Genomic DNA, 25129 nt, shown 5'->3' with positions numbered 1-25129 from the left:
GGCTTATAACTCAAAAGCCGAAGCATTTAGAGAAAATCTGACATGGGTTAAATTGTCTATCAGGTCAAGATCTATTTGCCCTGATATTTTCACATGGATCGGATAACCTGTTGTTAGGTTACTGCCCTGAGTTGGTAATTTTAAGGAAATTTTGCTGTTTTTTGTTATCTTGAATATTATTATAGATAGAGATAAACTGTAAACAGCAATAATGTTCAGCAAAACAAGATCTACAAATAAGTTTTCATGACCAAAATAGTCAATTGACCCCTTAAGGAGTTATTGCCCTTTATAGTTAATTTTTAGCATTTTTCATAAATTTTTGTAAATTTTTAGAAAATATTTTCCACTGTAATTACTGGGCCAAGTTCATTATAGATTGAGATAATTGTATCAACAAGAATGTTCAGTAATGTAAGATCTACAAACACATCACCATCACCAAAACACAATTATGTCATGAATTTATCTGTGTCCATTGTTTAATATGCACATAAACCAAGGTGAGCGACACAGGCTCTTGAGAGCCTCTAGTTCGTAAATCTTAGTAATCTTTTAGAAAAATCTTCTCCTCTGAAACTACTGGGCCAAATTTAACCAAACTTGGCCATAATCATCATTGGGGTATTTAGTTTAGAAAATGTGTCTGGTGCCCCGCCCAACCAACCAAGATGGCTGCCATGGCTAAAAATAGAACATAGGGGTAAAATGCAGTTTTTGGCTTATAACTCAAAAACCAAAGCATTTAGAGCAAATCTGACATGGAATAAAATTGTTCATCAGGTCAAGATCTAGCTGCCCTGAAATTTTCAGATGAATCGGACATTCCGTTGTTGGGTTGCTGCCCCTGAAATGGTAATTTTAAGGAAATTTTGCTGTTTTTGGTTATTATCTTGAATATTATTATAGATAGAGATAAACTGTAAACAGCAATAATGTTCAGCAAAGTAAGATTTACAAATAAGTCAACATGACCAAAATGGTCAGTTGACCACTTTAAGAGTTATTGCCCTTTATAGTCAATTTTTAACCATTTTTCGTAAATCTTAGTAATCTTTTAGAAAAATCTTCTCCTCTGAAACTACTGGGCCAAATTTAACCAAACTTAGCCATAATCATCATTGGGGTATTTAGTTTAAAAAATGTGTCTGGTGCCCCGCCCAACCAACCAAGATGGCTGCCATGGCTAAAAATAGAACATAGGGGTAAAATGCAGTTTTTGGCTTATAACTCAAAAACCAAAGCATTTAGAGCAAATCTGACATGGGATAAAATTGTTCATCAGGTCAAGATCTAGCTGCCCTGAAATTTTCAGATGAATCGGACATTCCATTGTTGGGTTGCTGCCCCTGAAATGGTAATTTTAAGGAAATTTTGCTGTTTTTGGTTATTATCTTGAATATTATTATAGATAGAGATAAACTGTAAACAGCAATAATGTTCAGCAAAGTAAGATTTACAAATAAGTCAACATGACCAAAATGGTCAGTTGACCACTTTAGGAGTTATTGCCCTTTATAGTCAATTTTTAACCATTTTTCGTAAATCTTAGTAATCTTTTAGAAAAATCTTCTTCTCTGAAACTACTGGGCCAAATTTAACTAAACTTAGCCATAATCATCATTGGGGTATCTAGTTAAAAATATATATTTGTCCGGTAACTCGGCAAACAAACCAAGATGGCCGCCATGGCTAAAAATAGAACATGGGGGTAAAATGCAGTTTTTGGCTTATAACTCAAAAACCAAAGCATTAAGAGCAAATCTGACAGGAAGTAAAATTGTTGATCAGGTCATGATCTATCTGCCCTGGAATTTTCAGATGAATCGGATAATGGGTTGTTAGGTTGCTGCCCCTGAATTGGTAATTTTGAGGAAATTTTGCTGTTTTTTTGTTATCTTGAATATTATTAGCTCACCTGGCCCAAAGGGCCAAGTGAGCTTTTCTCATCACTTGACGTCCGTCGTCGTCCGTCGTCCGTCGTCGTCGTCGTCCGTCGTCGTCGTCGTCCGTCGTCGTTAACTTTTACAAAAATCTTCTCCTCTGAAACTACTGGGCCAAATCAAACCAAACTTGGCCACAATCATCATTGGGGTATCTAGTTTAAAAAATGTGTGGCGTGACCCGGTCAACCAACCAAGATGGCCGCCACGGCTAAAAATAGAACATAGGGGTAAAATGCAGTTTTTGGCTTATAACTCAAAAACCAAAGCATTTAGAGCAAATCTGAATTGGGGTAAAAATGTTTATCAGGTCAAGATCTATCTGCCCTGAAATTTTCAGATGAATCGGTTGTTGGGTTGCTGCCCCTGAATTGGTAATTTTGAGGAAATTTTGCTGTTTTTGGTTATTATCTTGAATATTATTATAGATAGAGATAAACTGTAAACAGCAATAATGTTCAGCAAAGTAAGATCTACAAATAAGTCAACATGACCAAAATGGTCAGTTGACCCGTTTAGGAGTTATTGCCCTTTATAGTCAATTTTTAACCATTTTTCGTTAATTAAAGTAATCTTTTACAAAAATCTTCTCCTCTGAAACTACTGGGCCAAATTAATCCAAACTTGGCCACAATCATCTTTGGGGTATCTAGTTTAAAAAATGTGTGGCGTGACCTGGTCAACCAACCAAGATGGCCGCCACGGCTAAAATTAAAAAAAAGGGGTAAAAATGCAGTTTTTGGCTTATAACTCAAAAACCAAAGCATTTTGAGGAAATCTGACTGGATAAAAATGTTTATCAGGTCAAGATCTATCTGCCCTGAAATTTTCAGATGAATCAGTCAATCGGTTGTTGGGTTGCTGCCCCTGAATTGGTAATTTTGAGGAAATTTTGCTGTTTTTGGTTATTATCTTGAATATTATTATAGATAGAGATAAACTGTAAACAGCAATAATGTTCAGCAAAGTAAGATCTACAAATAAGTCAACATGACCAAAATGGTCAGTTGACCCGTTTAGGAGTTATTGCCCTTTATAGTCAATTTTAACCATTTTTCATAAATTAAATTAATCTTTTACAAAAATCTTCTCCTCTGAAACTACTGGGCCAAATTAATCCAAACTTGGCCACAATCATCTTTGGGGTATCTAGTTTAAAAAATGTGTGGCGTGACCTGGTCAACCAACCAAGATGGCCGCCACCGCTAAAAATAGAACATAGGGGTAAAATGCAGTTTTTGGCTTATAACTCAAAAACCAAAGCATTTTGAGGAAATCTGACATGGGATAAAAATGTTTATCAGGTCAAGATCTATCTGCCCTGAAATTTTCAGATGAATCGGTCAATCGGTTGTTGGGTTGCTGCCCCTGAATTGGTAATTTTGAGGAAATTTTGCTGTTTTTGGTTATTATCTTGAATATTATTATAGATAGAGATAAATTGTAAACAGCAATAATGTTCAGCAAAGTAAGATCTACAAATAAGTCAACATGACCAAAATGGTCAGTTGACCCCTTTAGGAGTTATTGCCCTTTATAGTCAATCTTTAACCATTTTTCATAAATTTAAGTAATCTTTTACAAAATCTCCACTGAAACTACTAGGCCACAATCATCTTTGGGGTATCTAGTTTGAAAAATGTGTCCGATGACCTGGCCATTCAACCAAGATGGCCGCTACGGCTAAAAATAGAACATAGGGGTAAAATGCAGTTTTTGGCTTATAACTATGAATTCAAAGCATCTAGAGCAAATCTGACAAGAAGTTAAATTGTTAATCAAGTCAATATCTATCTGCCCTGAATTTTTCAGATGAATTGGACAACTGGTTGTTGGGTTGCTGCCCTCCAATTGGTAATTTTTAAAGAAATTTTGCCGTTTTTGGTTATCTTGAATACTATTATAGATAGCGATAAACTGTAAACAGCAATAATGTTCAGCAAAGTAAGATCTACAAATAAGTCAACATGACCTAAATGGTCAATTGACCCCTTAAGGAGTTATTGCCCTTTATAGTCAATTTTTAACAATTTTCATTAATTTGGTAAATATATGTAAATTTTTACCAAATATAGTTCTCTGTTACTAATGGGCAAAGTTCATTATAGATATAATTGTAAGAAGCAAAATCGTTCAGTAAAGTAAGAACTTCAAACACATCACCATCACCAAAATACAATTTTGTCATGAATCCATTTGTGTCCTTTGTTTAATATGCACATAGACCAAGGTGAGCGACACAGGCTCTTTAGAGCCTCTAGTTATAGATAGAGATAAACTGTAAACAGCAATAATGTACAGCAAAGTAAGAACTAAAAATAAGTCACTATGACCAAAATAGTCAATTGACCCCCTAAGGAGTTATTGCCCTTCATAGTCAATTTTTAACAATTTTCTTAAAATTTGAAGATTTTCAATAACATTTTCCACAGAAAGTACTGTTATAGATAGAGATAATTGTAAGCAGCAAGAATGTTTAGTAAAGTAAGATCTACAAACACATCACCATCACCAAAACACAATTTTGTCATGAATCCATCTGTGTCCATTGTTTAATATTCACATAGACCAAGGTGAGCGACACAGGCTCTTTAGAGCCTCTAGTTGTTTACTGTCAATAATATTATGTTAACCAAAACTTGTGATAATTTTTCTGAAAAATGATTAAAATACATAAGAGCTGTGTTGGATAGAAATGTACCTTATGTAAGTGTACGTTAACATGTAGATCTATAAGAAATGGAACAATTTTGATACATTCAAATTCATGATGACTGTTGGTCTGTTGTGTAGGTTTCTAATAACAAATCAATTTTCAAACAGTTACAGACTTACCTTCATATTTTTTTCAACCCAAAAGAGGATAACGGATGTATTGATGTTTTTTTGCATGAGGTCCATATTGTGAATTCAGGTTAGCTTTATTAAAGTTTCAAAAATATTTCATTTTTTCAGTACATTTGTGGTGGAACATCAGCCTCCTCAAGTGTTGAAGAAAGAATCTCGGTTCACGGCTAAGATTAGATTGTTGGTAGGAGGAAAACTAAACATCCATATGAATCCACCTACAGTGAAAGCTTCAATAATCAGGTAATATATGTTATCTATATGAAACAACCTATACACCATATCCCTGTTTGTCCGCCACTACTGGACATCACAAATGTTCCTGTAAAATTTTGACAATAGAAATTATCTGATGCCACAATGGAAAAAGTGATTGTTGTATGACGTCAAAAGTTCAAGCGGGACAGATTTCCAAATAGCCATAATGTGTATTGTGAAAACTTCTATGCTCAGGTTATACAATTTTCTCCCCAGTCTGTTTAAGAACTGTTTTATTCATCCCTTTTGTGTTTCAGTGCTGTGCTATTGGACAGACTGCAATACTGTTCAATAACATCACCAAACGATTTTTGATTTTTACACCCCTGCACAACAGAGTAGCAAAAGTAAGATATTATTTTAAACCAATACTAACAGGATTGCTTGGATTTTTCATACAATTAAAGATTTATTTACAGTCATAGTGTCAAAGTTGGTGAGAGACAATTTTAGTGGGAGAATGCTATAAATCCAAATCTGGTGCAATAATTCAATACTATAAGATTATCCCACATTATCTTTATATTAGTATGTTTAGCTGGCAAGTAGCATTTCTATTTGCAGCCCTTATTATTTAAACACACAGAATTGTAATCCTTTAAAAAAAGGGTTTATGGAATGTATTAGCCTTTTTATAACATTTCTTATAAAACACTTAAATACTTATTATAATATGATGTTCTCCTTTTGCTTTGGAAACAAAGCAAGATTCTAATTCCTATAAAACATATTAGTATTTTTTTGCCCATACCATAGTGGAGGGGGCATTGAATTTTATCTTTGTTCCTCTGTACGTCAGTCCGTACATAACCTAAATTGGTTTCCGTTTTCTAACTTCAGTTTGCCTCAACCAAATGTTATGAAACTTATACACAATGCTTATTACCACAAAACACAGATCAAGTTTGAATTATGGTGGCATCAATTTCACAATTCCAAAATTATGTCCCTTTTCAATGGCTGAATTACATATTTTTCTGTTTCCAATTACAACCCTAAACAATGTTTACAGCAGAATAAGACAACTAAAATCTCTTTAAACCTGCAGTTTTTACAAAGACTGCACATATGTATTCCATGGATCTATTGGCATTATCAACTAATAAATAAATCTGTCTTCTGATTGGTTAATAGCGACACGCCCACTATGACGTGGTATATTCATACTCCAACATGTGTGTATGTTGTTATTATTAATATAAATAATATAAAAAGTTCTTTGAGCCTTATTTTTGATAGAAATTTATTTATAATGAATGGCAATAATTTGTTTGAAATGATTTATCTTTCTACTACAAATGTATATAATTTCAGTAATGTAACTTTTTATTCCTAGATTTATCATGTTAAATTTGGTTTTTGTTATGTTTATTTTAGTGAGGAACAGGCTCGAGGATTACTGAAGAGTGATGTAACAGCCAAAGATGCTGATAGTGGGGACATATTGAATAAAGAAGGAACGATGGAATATCACGATGGGAAAGGAGAACTGAGTATACAGTTCAGGAATATGGTAGTCTATTATAGTTTAAATCACACTTTGGTCATTCATTTTATGTGCTTATTTGGTTAAATTGCTCTCCTGTATGTTTTATACTTTTTTTGACAACAGTGCTTGACAAAAAAAATCAGTAAAGTTTAAAAAAAAAATATCATAGACATAAAATCTAAAAGAATTCACTTGGCAATACATTTTATTCAACACTTTGAAACAGAAAAAAACTTTACAGTGCAGTTTAAAAATATATTTGGGTGAAAAAGACAAATAGATAACATTACAGTTAAATCTCAGTCATGCAGATCAATAAACCTAATCATAAATAGTATGCAGACTTGCGCCAAAAGTGAAGATAATTTAAAGATGGCTGCAACATACAGCTGTGAAGTACCTGTCATATTTCAACCTTTGATTTCTAGTTTATATTTATCTGAACTTAATGTGTAATGATATAGATAAAGAAGTGATACGTGTACAGGGTTTTCAGGAGTGTTGAAAACATTATTGTTATACATGTAGTGGAATGTTGACAAACCTAAGCCATTTTAAGTTAGCTGTTTCATCTAGATTGTTTTGATTTAGATACGTCACAATTATAAGAAAGCCCTGTTTAAATTCAGAGTGAATTGACCAGCTGCAAGAAAATTGGTTACATATCTGGTTTTATTTAAAAAATATATTTTAAATGGTGGCATAAACACTTTCATCTTCATACAAATGACAAGAAAATTATATTTTTGTTAGTATAAATATTTTTTATGTTATGAATATTTTTTTAATCTTTTTATATTTTCATTACAGCAACTGAAGAAGATTAAAAGAGCAGATAAAAAAGGGACTGAAGTAAGTTTGTACATTTTATGTTAAACTAAAGTCAGTAAATATTATATTTCTTTTGAAATCTGCAATAGAAAAATTAAAAAAATAATTCAATCTGTGGAAAAGAGGATACAGTTTTTTAGATATTCTGTTTCATAAATGCATGGAAGGATAAATACATTTTTCAAGATTGGATTAGCAATTGAATATACTCACATTCCCCATTTCCATTCTCAATTTTATTCATAGGTTATACCGTATAGCGGGTTATTTTTGCAGGGTGTAAAATTTGGCTTATTTTCGCATATAGAACAAAATCGGCAAAATAAATTCCATCAATTTAAAAGACCTAATGCAAAGGTATCAATCAAAGTTTTGAATCCACCAAAATAATAATGGCCAAAATATTTTGTACACCTTATTCATTGAAATTTGCGAAATTTTACACCCGCCAAAATAACTCGCTATAAGGTATGACCATGATTAGATATGTTTAGGTTATCTCAATAAAGTGCCCTTGAATTGTATTATTTGATATATTATGATTTTAATCATTTTGAACCGGTAACATTGGTATATATGTTGATGAGAAAAAAAAGAGTGGATGTCAAAATGATACTAAAATAAACCAAAATTTTGTTATAAAGCACATCATTCCATTATATTATCCATGATTAAACTGTTCCTGTGTTTGTCATCATCTGTAAATGTATCATGTGCGTCTACTGGATATCCAATCTTTTCCAACATAAGTTTTCATTTAATTTGACATTCAATCTATACACAGGGTGGATTCTGTCAACCAGGTAATTTCATTTGAATGGCTTTTAAACAGTTTAATTCATATATCCAACACCAATATTTCTATTCAGTAAAATGAATGATAAGTTTTCCCAGTTCTATTGAGCTACTGTTTTTATTATTTGTTTTTATTGCATAGGCTGTAACAGAAGAAAAGTTTTGTATCCTGTTCCAATCTGATTTCCAGCTTGGCATTAATGGTGAACTGATGTTTCAAGTTTGGGTACGTTTGATTATTAACCTTAAGAATGTTAAGTTAAAAGCATGATTACTATTTTCTTTAAAAATCTGTGTACACATTTTTGTCGGATCTGCGACTTTTGTCGCAGAAGTCGCAGAAAAGCTCGACGTAGGGATGGTGATCTGGCAGCGGTGGCTACGGCAGCGGAGACATTAGCTAACTTCTTAAAAGCTTTATATTTTAGAACGTGGAAGACATGGATGCTTTATACTTTGTATATGAATGCCTCATGTTACTAAGTTTCCGTCAGTCATATGTCTAATGTCCTTTACCTCATTTTCATGGTTCAGTGACTACTTGAAAAAAAAACTAACATTTTCTGTAATGTTAAATTCTCTCTTATTTGAAGTAATAAGATAACTGTATTTAGTATGTGCGTACCTTGCAAGGTCCTCGTGTCCGTCAGACAGTTTTCACTTGACCTCACCCTCATTTCATAAATTAGTGAACAAGGTTAAGTTTTTGTAATCGAGTCCATATCTCAGATACTATAAGCAATAGGTCTAGTATATTCAAGGTATGGAAGGACTGTAAGGTGTAGATGTCTAAACTACTAGGTGTCATCTGACCTTGACCTCATTTTCATGGTTCAGTGGTTATAATTAAGTTTTTGTGTCTTGGTCTGTTTTTCTTATACTGTATGCAATAGGTCTACTATATTTGGTGTATGGAATGATTGTAAGGTGTACATGTTTAGCTGGCAGGTGTCATCTGACCTTGACCTCATTTTCATGGTTCAGTGGTCAAAGTTAAGTTTTTGAGTTTTGGTCTTTTTTCTAATACTATACACAACAGGTCAACTTTATTTGGTGTATGGAAATATTTTATGATCTATATGTCAGTCGTGCAGGTTTTATTTGACCTTGACCTCATTTTCACAGTTCATTGCTCAGTGTTAAATTTTTTGTTTTGGTCTGTTTTTCTTTAACTATAAGCAATAGGTCAACTGTATTTGTTGTATGGAAGATTTATTAGCTGTACATGTCTGCCTGGCATATGTTTTTTTATATAAATAAGGCCGTTAGTTTTCTCTTTTGAATTGTTTTACATTTTCTTATCTGGGCCTTTTATAGCTGACTATGTGGTATGGGCTTTGCTCATTGTTGAAGGCTGTACGGTGACCTATAGTTGTTAATGTCTGTGTCATTTTGGTCTCTTGTGGACAGTTGTCTCATTGGCAATCATACCACATCTTCTTTTTTTATATTCATCTGACCTTGACCTCATTTTCATGGTTCATTGGTCAATGTTTAGTTTTCTTGATTAATGTTAAGTAGATGAAAAACAAACAGAGTACTTTAAAATATAAATTTAAAAATGTAGGTAAAGGAGCAATTTCCTACTGAAAACTGCTATCTTATAACCTACACTCATTGTCATTCATAACTTGTAATTCAATATTTGCATTATACATGTACTATAAAAAGGCAAAACATATTCCTGTGTCAACATTTTATATGAAATCACTGTATAATTATTTTTTTTTAGACATTGTCACTTCCTGTTGTTGTAACAGTCCATGGAAACCAAGAATGCAATGCCTTAGCAACAGTGTTATGGGACAACCAGTTTGCTGAGCCAGTAATTATTAGTAGTTTTCAAAAGAATGTAAATTCTTCATAAGTTTTAAGCATGCATGTACTATATGGTAAATGGTAACGTACCTTGCATGCCATTGCCTTATGGTCTTTGTTGTTAGGTACAATAAGGTAAGGTATTGAGGTAAGATTAATGAATGACCTTTGTGGATTATATGGTCATAATGCTATGGAGCTGCCCTTATATGGAATGATTACTTTTGCTTTGGGTAACATATCCTTTAGAAAAGAGAAAGTATGAGGCACTTATTTGGCACCTTGATCCTTCAGATGTTCATAAGGCAAAGTCTGTTGGACATTGGCATGGACAAATTTCTCATTTATTTTTCCTAATTAGTCACTGTACTGAATTTAGTAGGTGAGGCAATTGTGTTCAGTGCAGATGTTGTGTTTTGTTTTTGAAGAGCGGTGACAACAGTTTAAAAGTCTTACTTTAGATAATAACTACAGGCTATATCCAAGATTGCTTCTTTAGACTTTTGGTAAATAGTTCAACCGATTTGTCGCAAGAAAACCTTTAACATTAATACACATTCCATATGACTGCTGGTAGCTCTAGTTTGCTTTGCAAATGACATAAATTGTTTTGACAATTTTAAGAATAGTCCTTTCCAAGTTATTAGATTTTAATCATGAAAACTCTGCAATTTAAAACTTACAAAGGTGGTCACAATAACTATTTTTCAGCCTTATTTTTATAACAAAAATTATTTTTACAAGTTACTGACATATTGAGTAGAGACCAGTGGTATTGTAATATGCATGCTTGTATATAGTGTAGTACCGTTTAATATTTTATATCATGCTGATACATATATGTATAACAAAAGGACTATTGTTAAACTGTACATATGTATAAGCATTTAGTGGTAAGTTATTTCTTTTATGCCTGTCACATTATGTGGCTTAAAGCTTAATGGATTGTACGCTAAATCATTGTTCTTTGAAATAAATGTTCCATGCATGAATGTTAAATGTATAGTTAATATAGTACCAACATATAAACATTTTGTAAAAGATTTAAATCCATTTAGTTATATTTAAAAGCATAAAGTTCAAACAGGTTGTTTGTAGGCTGTTCATGCTATATATTCTTAATTTATGTATTTGCAACATCAGATTAGAATTATTTGCCCTTTGACCTAATAAATTGACATTGATTTTATGCATTGTTCCTGTTCTTGCAGCCAACAGTTAAAGTTAAAAATATCCCAAATTTCATTTAACTGAAAAAGGAGTTGACATTATATATAGAACGCATGAATAATGAATAGAAATATAAAACAAGAAAAAGAAAATATCATTTTATTAACACAAGTAAGTTATTGAAATTTGTTAAATATTTTACAACCAATTTACCTTAAGCTTTAAAACTGACATTTTCTTTATGCAATTTTCACCAAATGACTTCATATTTGGTCAACAGCTTGACACGATGGATTCATTCAATGGATCTGTTATACACCTTCTCCCTGCTTGACAGTGTTGGATTCAAGGTGTGAAGTCTCAATTGATCTGTCAGACACCTTCTCCCTGCTTGAGCCACTGTACCTTAATCAACCAACAATTTATCAATCTCCGTGCTTGAAAGTGATGGATTAAAGGTGTGAAGGCTCAATCGATCTGCCAGACATCCTCTTCCTGCTTGCCAATACTTTGAACTTTCAATATGTTGAATGAGCATTGCATTTTAGTCGCACAATACTATATTACTGAACAGAATGACTTCATCTGCAGTTTGAGAGTGATTCCTTGTGATTTTTAAGCACTTTTCAGATCCACCAACATCCTGTTTTCTCATACATAGAATTATTAGTGGGGTATGCTTAACATAGAAATATGCAAATTCTTGTTTCAGATGGTTATACCAGAGTTGCTACACTTAATGTGACATAATTAAGGCAAATTGTACAAATTTGTTTCACAAAATTTTATCGTTTATTGACCGGTGCATATTTTGACAATTCTCCTACATGGAATCCATATTGCTTATCATCAATTTTCATCTTTGATATTGTAGGAATTAGCTTCAAGGAAATCTTAATAATGAAGGAACCATTATTTACTTTTAGGGAAGAACACCATTCCAAGTTCCTAGTCAGGTGTCATGGACGTTAATGTCACAGCTCCTCAACACTAAATTTCAGGCAGTGACAGGGAAAGGACTCAGCCCAGAAAACCTGAACTATCTGGCATCAAAAGTGTTTGGTAAGCATAATTTTAGTCCTAAAATTATCCAAACAAATTTTGTTCTGAAGGTTGTATTTCTGCTGATCTCTACTGTAAGATGAGATGTGATACTTTTATTCATGCTTTGACTTTAAAAGTGAAACACTTTTTGAATATTGTGCATAATTTGTTTTGTAATAAACTATTATATAAAGTTTTATCATTCAGAAGGTAGAAGACAAGATGCTTAATACCTTGCATATAGATGACTTTACAACAGAATCCATTGAGTGTGTAGTTAAAGATAATATCTTTGGTTAGCTTGCTTTCTAGCTGAACCGTGAAGTCATTGTTAGGTTAGGTAGACTACCCTTCTTTTAAAGGTAAACTATAGTCTAACAGATATGCGATTAGTCTGTAGTAATAGACTACCCTGAGGAGGGTAGTATACATAACCTAATAATGACTTCACCTAACAAGCAAGCTAACCAAACATTCTACCTTTACTTACACACTCAATGCATTCTGCTGTAAATATTTCACGACGTTTCTGTATGTATTATGTCATATTTATTTATTTATTTCAGGAGGAAATAATAAAACAGATGAATATTCAAATCACAACATAAATTGGTCTTTATTTAACAAGGTATGGTCTGGTTATTGAACAATTTGGGTTTTTTTTTGTCTGTGAATAGCTGATATATTATTCGAATAAAGCCATATGAAATGTGTAATTTTTAAGTGTTCATATATTTAAAAAGGAGAAAGTCAGGATAACACAGCAATCTTAAAAGTATTTTGTGAAGGGTGAAAATAGCTGAAATAGAACTGTCGATATTCTTAATTACCTGGGCCCTTCAACCTTGATTATTTCAGAATGACCTTTGAATTGTCGACAAATTAGAATGATTACTAGTATAAATATTTAACAGATGTGAGATAAACATTAATGATGCAGTCTCCTCCTAAATATTAAATAGGTTAACAATTTTCCTTTTTATAATAAACTCATTTCTGATATCTTGTATAATGAATAATTAAAGATCTTGTATTTAACTCATTCTAGTGGACCAAGTTTAGACCAAAGTTTATTGGGCGGAAAATTTTTAGAAAATGAGTTTTCTGCTGTTTTATTGATAAAAAATGTTATCTGATTTTGTGTTGATAGGATACATTACCAGGGAGGAGTTTTACCTTCTGGGAATGGTTTTATGCTGTTATGAGATTGACTAAAGATCACCTAAAAAGTCTTTGGTGTGATAAGTGAGTTTATTTTGTTGCTGAATATGTTGTGTTTATGGTTAGTTTTGTTTGTAGGTATTTTTATATTCAAGACACAATGAACCAGACAATCAAATGGTTTAATGTCAACAAAAGTAGATACCTTTGGAATATTCAATAACACTGTGGTAAAGTTTGATAACACTGAAAATAATAATCCTAAATCAGCCCAGAAAGGAAATTATTGTTATGTACCGGTACAAACGAAACCAAATGACCACAATCATTTGTGTATTTTCGTGAAAGAATACAACAAAAGCTGTCACTTCAAATTCTATATTTATGTTCTAACAAATTCAATATGCAATTTACATGGGTATTTTGCACTCTTCAATTGATCCTTTCCGTTATTTTAGTTTTTTATTCCTTAAAAATGAGATTTTAGTACAGACTGGTGCTTGAAACAAGCTTGATGACACACACTTTGTATTATGTATATATTTCTAAAATGACATGAACTTAAAGAAGGAAACCAAATCCTAATGTTACATGAGCTGATATTTATCATTTGTCGTTTTTCCTGTTTGAATGGTTTTATAATAGTCATTTTTGGGGGCCTATATAGCTTGCTGTTCATTGTGAGCCAAGGCTCCGTGTTGATGGCCATTCTTTGACCTATAATGGTTTACTTTTGCAAATTGTGACATGGATGGAAACTTTTCTCATTGGAACTCATACCACATCTTCTTATATCTATTTACACTATTTTATACAAACCTTTCATTGTATTTATTGTACATTTTTCTAAAAAAACTTGTAATCTTAATTTTAGGACAATTATTGGCTTTGTCAGTAAACAACAGGCTCAAGAATGGTTACAGATGAGACCTGTTGGAACCTTTCTGTGTCGATTTTCTGATTCAGAGTTAGGTGGTGTCACTATTGCATGGTCAGCTGAGGACCCAAAGTCTCCTGGTAAGTTCTATGTGTTATTTGTAAATATTTCATCAACTTTTTTTATCTCTACCATAGATGGATATAATTGAGGGTAAGAATTGTAAGTAATTTAACTGTTAACTCTGAGAACTGTTGTATTGCAAGAGTTTCCAAGGTGGAATCTGCTTGATGATTTTTAGACTATAGTAGACAAACTTTCTTTAAAAGATGTGTTGTTTAATGTGAAGTCTTCAGGCATGGTCATCTTTTTAGTGCATATTTGGTGGTAATGGCCTTTCCAGACTACAGCATGTTCCAAAAATTTGAAATTGGCTCAACATAAATCACTTATTGACTAAATATATCACACATACAGGCACACTTTCAACTTAAAAGAAATAATATAGTTAAGTGTTGTCATAATAATTTTAATATTTTACTACCAAAACAACAGGCAAGACTATCTGTAAAAAATATTTATTTTAAAAAAAATGTCCACTGGCTTAATGTCAATTGAGCAATTCATTATTCTTAGAGGTTTTAGTTTATCAAACAAAAAGATTGGAGTACTGATATGTTTGCTGAACCTGGTATTTGATGAATCTATTGTCTTCTTTTCTTTTAGGAGAAAGACAAGTGTGGAATTTGGCTCCATATGGCACAAAAGAGATTAACATACGTACTCTTGCTGACAGAATCAAAGATCTTCCACAGCTTACACACTTGTTCCCAGATATACCAAAAGATCAAGCCTTCAGTAAATATTACACAACAGATACCTGTAAGTTATTATTATCAGTAAATAATAATAAAATTTAAAGAAAGGTTTAAAGAAAAAAATTGACAGAACCACATGTGTGAGATCTGAATATGCATCTAAATTCATCAAAAATGCTAAAAATATTTTTGATACCTATACTTACAATTACTCCTAGAAATAACATGGAAAGACGTTTTTGCAGCCTTTGACTTTAGTCGAAAAAGAAGGGCATAGCGATCCTACATTACGTCAGAGACGTCCACAAATATACACACTGTGGTTAAAGGTTTTGATATTTAATAACTTTCTTAAACTATCCTGGATTTCTACAAAACTTGGACAGAAGCTTGTTTATGATCAAAAGCTAGTATCTAGAAGAAAATTTTGTTAAATTTTGTACCTATTTATCTGTATTTTACTTATAAATGGACTTTCTTGCACTATCCTCGGTTTGTACCAAATTTGGACAGAAGCTTGTTTATGATCATAAGATAGTATCCAAAAGAAAATTGTGTAAAAAAAAAATCTATTTTTTCCGTCTTTTACTTATAAATGGACTTAGATTTTCTGCCAGGAAACAAAACATTCACTCTGTGGTTTAAGTTTTTAAAATTTTAATAACTAAAAGTCTTTCTTATACTATTTTGGATTTGTACCAAACGTGATCAGAAGCTTGTTTATGATCAAAAGCTAGTATCTAGAAGGAAATTTTGTATAAATTTTGTACCTATTTATCCGTATTTTACTTATAAATTTTTTATGGACTTAGTTTTTCTTCCAGTTAACATTACATACAGTCTGCAGTTAAAGTTTTTAAACATTTATTAGATTCATAAACTATCCTAGATTTTTATTAAACCTGGACAGAAGCTTCTTACTATCAAAAGTAATATTTTTATTGATTTTTTTCCTCATTTTTGTTGAGCCTGCGATTAATAGCAAAAGTAGGCGATACACTGGGTTCGGTGGAAACCTTACACATTTTTGAACTCAATTGTGCTTTGTAAACATACAGATATTTTACATATCAGTCTGAGCTCAGTGTTTTACCATTGTTGGGTCAACAAGTATGATTTTGCATTAATTAAGTGTCTAACACAGATTTTAGTTTGTTTGTGTTGGAAATTTCAAATTTATACACTCTCAGTATAACAGTTTATACCAGAACATCATATTTATATCAATAAATGTTATGATGCTCAAATTATATCCATGATTGCCTTTTGTTACTTTGTTACAGGATTATAATTTTTGTTGAGCCTGCAACTTTTGTTGCAGAAAGCTCGACATAGGGATAGTGATCCGGCGGCAGTGGCTACGGCGGCGGCGGTGTTAGCTCACTTCTTAAAAGCTATATATTTTAGAAGGTGGTAGACCTGGATGCTTCATATTTTGTATATAGATGCCTCATGTTACGAAGTTTCCATCAGTCACATGTCCATTGTCCTTGACCTCATTTTCATGGTTCAGTGACCACTTGAAAAAAAAGTTCAGATTTTTTGTAATGTTAAATTCTCTCTTACTGTAAGTAATAGGATAACTATATTTCGTATGTGCATACCTTGCATGGTCCTCATGCCCGTCAGACAGTTTTCACTTGACCTCGACCTCATTTCATGGATCAGTGGTTATAGTTAAGTTTTTGTGTTTTGGTCTGTTTTTCTCATACTTTATGCAATAGGTTTACTATATTTGTTGTATGGAATGATTGTAAGGTGTACATGTCTAGCGGGCAGATGTCATCTGACCTTGACCTCATTTTCATGGTTCAGTGGTTATAGTTAAGTTTTGTGTTTTTGTCTGTTTTTCTCATACTTTATGCAATAGGTTTACTGTATTTGTTGTATGGAATGAATCTGAATGATTGTAAGGTGTACATGTCTAGCAGGCAGATGTCATCTGACCTTGACCTCATTTTCATGGTTCAGTGGTCAAAGTTAAGTTTTTGAGTTTTGGTCTTTTTATCTAATACTATATGTCATAGGTCAACTATATTTGGTGTATGGAAATATTTTATGATCTATATGTCAGTCGTGCAGGTTTTATTTGACCTTGACCTGGTTTTCACGGTTCATTGCTCAGTGTTAAGTTTTTGTGTTTTGGTCTATTTTCTTAAACTATAAGCAATAGGCTCAACTATATTTGTCATGTTTGTTGTATGGAAGCATTGTTAGCTGTACATGTCTGCCTGGCATATGGTTCAACTGACCTTGACCTCATTTTCATGATTCATGTTAAGTTTATATGACAGTCGTAATAAAGCTTTATATTTAGGAGTATCAACATAATATCAATGATTAGTGAAGAAGGCGAGACATTTCAGTGTGTGCACTCTTGTTTAAAGATAGTTGTTTTACATTCCTTTCCTTAGGTCTTTGGTTAATAGTTATCTCATTGGCAATCTTGTCATATCTTCTAATTTTTATATAGGATGAGCTGTAATGAATTTATTTAAAATTTGAAAAGGTTGGCACTTCAAGTACAAAAAATCCTTGCCTAAATCATCCTGTTCTGTGCCAAAGAAAATCACCATTGCTTTCCATGGAGTTATGATGGTATAATACTAAACCCGTAACGGGAGGGATTGTGCTTGATATTCATATGATGAAGACATATCTCAATCAGTTTAACTGAGGTCTGGAGCTGGCATTGTCAGAAACTGCTAGTAGTCCTTTGTTATTTATGTATTATTGTCATGTTGTTTATTTTCTTTGTTACCTATTCTGACCTAGGACTTAAACTCTTAAATTGAGTTTTACTGTGCATATTGTTGTGCGTTGTGGCTAGATGTATAGGGGGAGGGATGAGATCTCAAAAACATGTTTAACCCCGCCACATGTTTGCCCATATCGTAAGTCAGGAGCCTCTGGCCTTTGTTAGTCTTGTATGATTTTTATACGACTGCAAAATTTGAAAAAATTTTCGTCGTATATTGCTATCACGTTGGCGTCGTCGTCGTCGTCGTCGTCCGAATACTTTTAGTTTTCGCACTCTAACTTTAGTAAAAGTGAATAGAAATCTATGAAATTTTAACACAAGGTTTATGACCACAAAAGGAAGGTTGGGATTGATTTTGGGAGTTTTGGTCCCAACATTTTAGGAATTAGGGGCCAAAAAGGGCCCAAATAAGCATTTTCTTGGTTTTCGCACTATAACTTTAGTTTAAGTTAATAGAAATCTATGAAATTTTGACACAAGGTTTATGACCACAAAAGAAAGGTTGGGATTGATTTTGGGAGTTTTGGTTCCAACAGTTTAGGAATTAGGGGCCAAAAAAGGGCCCAAATAAGCATTATTCTTGGTTTTCGCACAATAACTTTAGTTTAAGTAAATAGAAATCAATGAAATTTTAACACAATGTTTATGACCACAAAAGGAAGGTTGGTATTGATTTTGGGAGTTTAGGTCCCAACAGTTTAGGAATTAGGGGCCAAAAAGGGACCCAAATAAGCATTTTTCTTGGTTTTCGCACCATAACTTTAGTATAAGTAAATAGAAATCTATGAAATTTAAACACAAGGTTTATGACCATAAAAGGAAGGTTGGTATTGATTTTGGGAGTTTTGGTCCCAACAGTTTAGGAATAAAGGGCCCAAAGGGTCCAAAATTAAACTTTGTTTGATTTCATCAAAAATTGAATAATTGAGGTTCTTTGATATGCCAAATCTAACTGTGTATGTAGATTCTTAATTTTTGGTCCCGTTTTAAAATTGGTTTACATTAAAGTCCAAAGGGTCCAAAATTAAACTAAGTTTGATTTTAACAAAAATTGAATTCTTGGGCCTCTTTGATATGCTGAATCTAAACATGTACTTAGATTTTTGATTATGGGCCCAGTTTTCAAGTTGGTCCAAATCAGGATCCAAAATTATTATATTAAGTATTGTGCAATAGCAAGAAATTTTCAATTGCACAGTATTCAGCAATAGCAAGAAATCTTCAATTGCACAGTATTGTGCAATAGCAAGAAATCTTCAATTGCACAGTATTGTGCAATAGCAAATATTTTCAATTGCACAGTATTGCACAATAGCAAGAAATATCTAATTGCACAATATTGTGCAATAGCAAGAAATTCCAATTGGATTTCAATTGGAGTTATCTTTCTTTGTCCAGAATAGTACTTGAATCAACTTAAATCATTGTTTTATACAATATACAATGTATATTCACTTTTACTACCAACTGATAGATTAAAACAATCTTTACCATTCAGTGATAACAAGCACTTTTTTTACATTTTAATATTTTATGATGTATTTAAATGAGTAGTTATTGTTGCAAACTTCATTAGAAATTTGAATTGAGATCAGTTTTGAAATAAGGGAAAGGGGGATGTGAAAAAAAAATTGGGGGGTCAATTTTTTTCATTTCAGATTTCATAAATAAAAAGAAAATTTCTTCAACATTTTTTTGAGAGGATTAATATTCAACAGCTTAGTGAATTGCTCAAAGGCAAAAAAATTTTTTTAAGTTCAATGGACCACATTCATTCTGTGTCAGAAACCTATGCTGTGTCAACTATTTAATCACAATCCAAATTTAGAGCTGAATCCAGCTTGAATGTTGTGTCCATACTTGCCCCAACCGTTCAGGGTTCAACCTCTGCGGTCGTATAAAGCTGCGCCCTGCGGAGCATCTGGTTAATTTTAGTTTCTTGTGTATAATTTAGAGTTTAGTAGGACGTCCATTATCACTGAACTAGTATACATATTTGTTTAGGGGCCAGCTGAAGGACGCCTCCAGGTGCAGGAATTTCTTGCTTCGTTGAAGACCCATTGGTGGCCTTCGGCTGTTGTCTGCTCTCGGGTTTGGCATATTCTCCATTTCCATTCTCAAATTTAGTTGAATGCATTTGTATTTTCATTTTCTAGTGCCAGATATTAAAGACCCAGAGGGCTATATAAAAACTCACCTGATCAACACACTCACTACACCGTAAGTATCTATACAGCAAGTTAAGAATGAAAAGTATATTCCATCATGGATTATTATGATTGTTGTAATTTGTAATTTTTCTGCAACCTTTTTTTCTGAAATAATATGTATTATACTTCATATATATATATTTTGCAGCAAAAAGCAGCTTCAGCTTATAAAACAACTTCTACAACTTAATTTTGTACTTTGCTATCTTCATGTTGGTAAAAGGATATGATAGTGATGAGTCTTCTCTCTTTTTAAAAAATTCCTTGTGCACATTTCTGCCAATGTTAATCTTTCTGTTTCATTTGCACACATGTCATGGAAAATATAATCTCATTTGCATATTATCATTGTACGATTAATTATATACTCTTCCAAAGGAAAGATTTCAGTGATTTTTATCAGAATTTCCCTTTATGACATTGAATGCTGTAGAGGTTTCTTTGTTTGTGACATTTATAGCTCAAGTGGTTACCCTTCCTCATTATTCAAACAATACACATTGACTGCACTTAAAGTAAAAATTTGCACCTGTTATAAACAACAAGTTTGACTTATTTTTGTCATTGAATGATATCTTGTTTGTGACATTTTCAACTCCAACAGTTTTTTTTCGGTACGTCTAAACACTGCTCAGGACCTCCTGAGTGCACCCAGGACATACAAAGTGCACTCAGGACCCTTTATAGTCATTGTACCTGTACACAGGATGGATGTATATATTCGTTATACGCTTATCATTTTAGAGTTAAATTTTGGTAGAATTTGAAATCAAACTTAGATAGATACATGTTAATTCTTATAAAATAATGAGGGCACGTGTCACTGATTACACAACTGCCGTGAATTATCATATCAACAAAATTGATTGGATTATCTTTATTGCTGTTTATGATTGTGTTGCTAGTACAGGTTGACATTTAAAATGGATATACACAGAAAAAAAAAATAACTTATTCGATGTACTTTTTCAGTTTATTTTTCATGATGAGTAAATTAATTGTGTTGTGTTTTGCAGTTCATGAATAAAGAAAACAAAAAATCATATTATTTTATGGTTGCCTTTTTTCTGTAACAAGTTTGATTTTTGTTTTTCAATGTGATTCTTTTCTCTATCTCCAAATCAAGTTAATAAACAAATACAAAGTTCACTGAATATCTAATCTTTATTCTCAACAAACCATATACATCACTGGTGATAAGTGTAAAGTTACGACCATCCGAAAATGATAGGCAACTCTAGGGATAAGTTTTCCTTTTCCGATTTTCGTGCTGTAAAGGGTTCATTTGAGTCAAACGTCTCATATACACTTATTGTGAGTGCGTTTATATTGAAATCAAATTTTATACATAAAATCATTCCAATTTTCGTAAAATTGTCATTCAAAAATTCGGACATGATGGTCAGTACTTAAATGTGTGGTGGTCGTAAAGTCAACTATAGTATTTTGGATGATGGTCGTAACTTTGAAAGGTGATTGTAACTCAAGTTTTTTGACAACTTTTATTAAAGTATTTTTAAAGTAAAAGTAATAAACTCAGATGTCATATATGGTTTGCTACAAACAATATTATTGGTTACTCTGATAATGGTATGCAGAAAATAAGCTAAAGAATTATTAAACATACACAGTTCTGATGTATTCCAAACTCCCTTCATTTAGGAGTAACAGTAAAAACTAATCAACTCGCATGAAGCCAAATAGTATGTTAAATTAGGGTTAAGTATTACTACATTATTTACTGTACGTTAAGGCATAAAATTGTTAAATACACGTGTATTCCCTCATATTTATATGTTGTATGTATAAGTAAAAAAAACTTCGCAAACATATCCTATAATATATTCATATAATAAAAGTTACGTTTAAACCTCTTGCCTTGCCTTATTCAGTCTTATTTAATAAAGAAATACGACCATCACAAATTTACGTTACGACCATCCTCAACATTTTTGTTCTTTTAGTTACGACCATTTTTGAATGACTATTTTACGAAAATTGGAATGTTTTAACGCATTACATTTTGTTTCAATATCAACGTTTTTGTTAAGAAATAATACCCAAAATATCATTATGTTTAGAAAACGGAGACAAATCCATTTTTCAGAATTTATTTTCACATTGAAATTCGTCCAAGGCATGTATTACTGGACCTTAATGAGAGAAAAATATCTTACTAAATGCGGATTACTGAAAACATTTGTATTACTCAGAAATAAAATTACTGGACAAGTCGATAAAAATGAGAAAAAACATCTAACTACATGGGATTTGATTGGTATTTTATGCCCCACCTACGATAGTAGAGGGGCATTATGTTTTCTGGTCTGTGCCTCCGTTCGTCCGTTCGTTCGTCCGTTCGTTCGTCCCGCTTCAGGTTAAAGTTTTTGGTCGAGGTAGTTTTTGATGAAGTTGAAGTCCAATCAATTTGAAACTTAGTACACATGTTCCCTATGATATGATCTTTCTAATTTTAATGTCAAATTAAAGTATTGACCCCAATTTCATGGTCCACTGAACAAAGAAGAAGATAGTGTGAAGCTCAGGTTAAAGTTTTTGGTCAAGGTAGTTTTTGATGAAGTTGAAGTCCAATCAACTTGAAACTTAGTACACATGTTAACTATGATATGATCTTTCTAACTTTAATGCCAAATTAAAGTATTGACCCCAATTTCACGGTCCAGTGAACATGTAAAATGATAGTGCGAGTGGGGCATCCGTGTACTATGGACACATTCTTGTTTTAGTATGGAACAATGCAATTAAAGTCCATTGTAAAATATAGAGAGATATGAAAATACGAAAGAATTATTTAACTTAATTTTTGAACTAAGAAAAAAACTAAAAAAAATTATGGACCAAAATTTTAATAAAATACGAAAATCTTAAAACATTGTGATATTAATTTTAAACGTCACCTTGTACTAACAACACAATTAACAAACAACAGACAACAATAAAGATAATCCAATCAATTTTGTTGATATGATAATTCACGGCAGTTGTGTAATCAGTGACATGTGTCCTCATTATTTTATAAGAATTAAGATATCTATCTAAGGCTGCATTTCTTTCTAACCAAAATTTTGTAAACGTTGTGTGGCGTTTGTTGTTGTTTTCTAAACGCTACGAAAGTAGAAACAAATACAACATTTAATAAATCTTTACTGACCCTATTTGAACTTTCAATTATGCATGCACATGTTGTTGGTAAACAGTTTTTTTACAAACATAGAAAAAATATATCGTTTAATCAAGTTCAAGTTCAAAACAAATGTAGGGTTTTTACTAACAAACGACGAACGACAAACTGTTGACGCATCTTTAGCGATTGCATAGTTTGTCAAAATTTATGTAAACTTTGCAAACGTATGTTAGAAACAAATGATCAAAACATGTGCGCGCTTAGTCGTTTGCATCGTTTCTGTTAGAAAGAAATGCACCCTAAGTTCGATTTCAAATTATACCAAAATTTAACTCAAAATAAGAAGTGTATAACGAATATATATCATCCATCCTGTGTGCAGATACGATGACTATAAGGAGGTCCTGAGCGGTGTTTAGACATACCCGTATTTTTTGTGTATTTAAAATTTGTATAGTGATCACCAGTGTAGTGATCACAACGTGTGCCCCTTTTATTATGGACAGATAGAATTAATTTTCTCACAACTACCTTTTTCTTCAATTTAAAAAAAAAATTGTAAGATATCCTCTGTCTTTTGGTAAATTTGGTGCAATTTGAGTACTGTTATGTCACATGTTCTTCAGATAGAATTCATTAACCTGGTTTTATGGTTGTATAATAAACATGCAATTGTTTTGCAATTGGTTATGTCAGTTTTTCAGAAACTTAAGTCATAAATGTTACCTTAATCTGAACCCTGAGCTAATTTTCTTGATTTATTGTGTAATTTTATTAAAGTAATTGAGATAAATTCCCAGATGCTGTTAGTATTAAGGTAAATCAACTATATGATTGTCTGTCAACCAGGGTTCACTGTGGCCACTGTTTCAGATTGATTTTTGTTTGCTTTTGTCAAAAACAAAGCAAAATATTTCAGTAAATGTCAGTTTGATAAATCTTAAAAAAAGAAACAATCTCTTTAGAGGAATGTTTTTATATTTTTAATTTTTATAAAACCTATTTACATTTTTCTTTTGTAAATATTTTATTTTTCTTTTTATCTTGAATTATTAATGTTCACAAACGGTTTACAATCATCATTAAATTAGATCTGATCATTAATGAATCCTTTCTAAATTATTATGTCAGGTACCGTTGAAAGCAGGCCACAGACCTGTCAACTCTCCTGATTTAGTGGGGATTTCTCCCGGGCAAGTATTGATATGACTCTAGAAGTCTTCTGTTATACAAACGGAATATTTCATAACGAGGGAATAATTAGAAGGTGATTAGGTTGATCTTAAATAATGGACAGAGCATGTTATATAAAATAAACCACGGCAAAAAACTTTTGAAATTTATGACAAATGAAAATTTACACTTGTCAAGAGTGTCAAAAGTCATGTAAAAAGGTTCTATAAAAATTTATCTTTTAAAATATCACCACAAGGATTGCTTCTACTTTTAAGGTTATAAAACTGATGTTTACTGAAATGTCAAAGTTCCATGTTTTGCTATATATCTGACAAAAACAAACAAAAATCAATCTGAATAACAACGTGGACACTGTGACCCATGGCAGACAGTTGAATAAAAATCAAAGAAGAAAAAACCTATTGTAAAGTTGATTTTAAAAATTTTGATTTTGTTCTTTGCTTTCCATGTGATTATAACTGATAAAAATATGATACTGTTATGAGTTTCTTGAAGAATCATCAGTGGCATAGCTAGGCCATTTTCAAGTGTACGCCCGAACCTCAGCAAGTTGTCTGAGGGCCCCATCAGGTCCTGGTCATATAACCTGTTGGTATTGGGTTTGAAGGGCAAAGCCCCCAGAGGCTAACGAGAAACGAGTTATCAAGAATGAGATAACATTTATGTCATTGAAAACTCATCAATAGCAACATACTTAGAGTCTAATTTGTTTATCTTTTGTGTTTAATCTATTCATTTTGTTGATTTGAGATATAAAGATCATTG

At 32.2% G+C, this 25129-nt stretch overlaps 1 protein-coding gene across 3 annotated transcripts in view; it reads left to right on the top strand.

Moving 5' to 3' along the window:
* LOC143064482 (signal transducer and activator of transcription 5A-like) overlaps positions 1–25129 on the top strand; it is a 71056-nt gene that overhangs the window by 27901 nt on the left and 18026 nt on the right. For 2 of the 3 annotated variants that reach the window (XM_076237338.1, XM_076237335.1), the window contains exons 10-20: positions 4899–5033; positions 6426–6561; positions 7348–7389; positions 8306–8389; positions 9896–10015; positions 12078–12213; positions 12762–12823; positions 13346–13440; positions 14231–14373; positions 14960–15115; positions 19969–20032. In XM_076237338.1, the coding sequence (XP_076093453.1) occupies positions 4899–5033; positions 6426–6561; positions 7348–7389; positions 8306–8389; positions 9896–10015; positions 12078–12213; positions 12762–12823; positions 13346–13440; positions 14231–14373; positions 14960–15115; positions 19969–20032 (1173 nt within the window). The remainder of the gene's footprint in view (positions 1–4898; positions 5034–6425; positions 6562–7347; positions 7390–8305; positions 8390–9895; positions 10016–12077; positions 12214–12761; positions 12824–13345; positions 13441–14230; positions 14374–14959; positions 15116–19968; positions 20033–25129) is intronic. The other variant, XM_076237336.1, reaches the window with a different exon arrangement.

The sequence above is a fragment of the Mytilus galloprovincialis genome, chromosome 2 (assembly GCF_965363235.1).
Source record: "Mytilus galloprovincialis chromosome 2, xbMytGall1.hap1.1, whole genome shotgun sequence".
Lineage (NCBI taxonomy): Eukaryota > Metazoa > Mollusca > Bivalvia > Mytilida > Mytilidae > Mytilus > Mytilus galloprovincialis.
The sequence above is the reverse complement of the archived record's forward strand: the minus strand, read 5'-3'. Positions and strand labels throughout refer to the sequence as shown.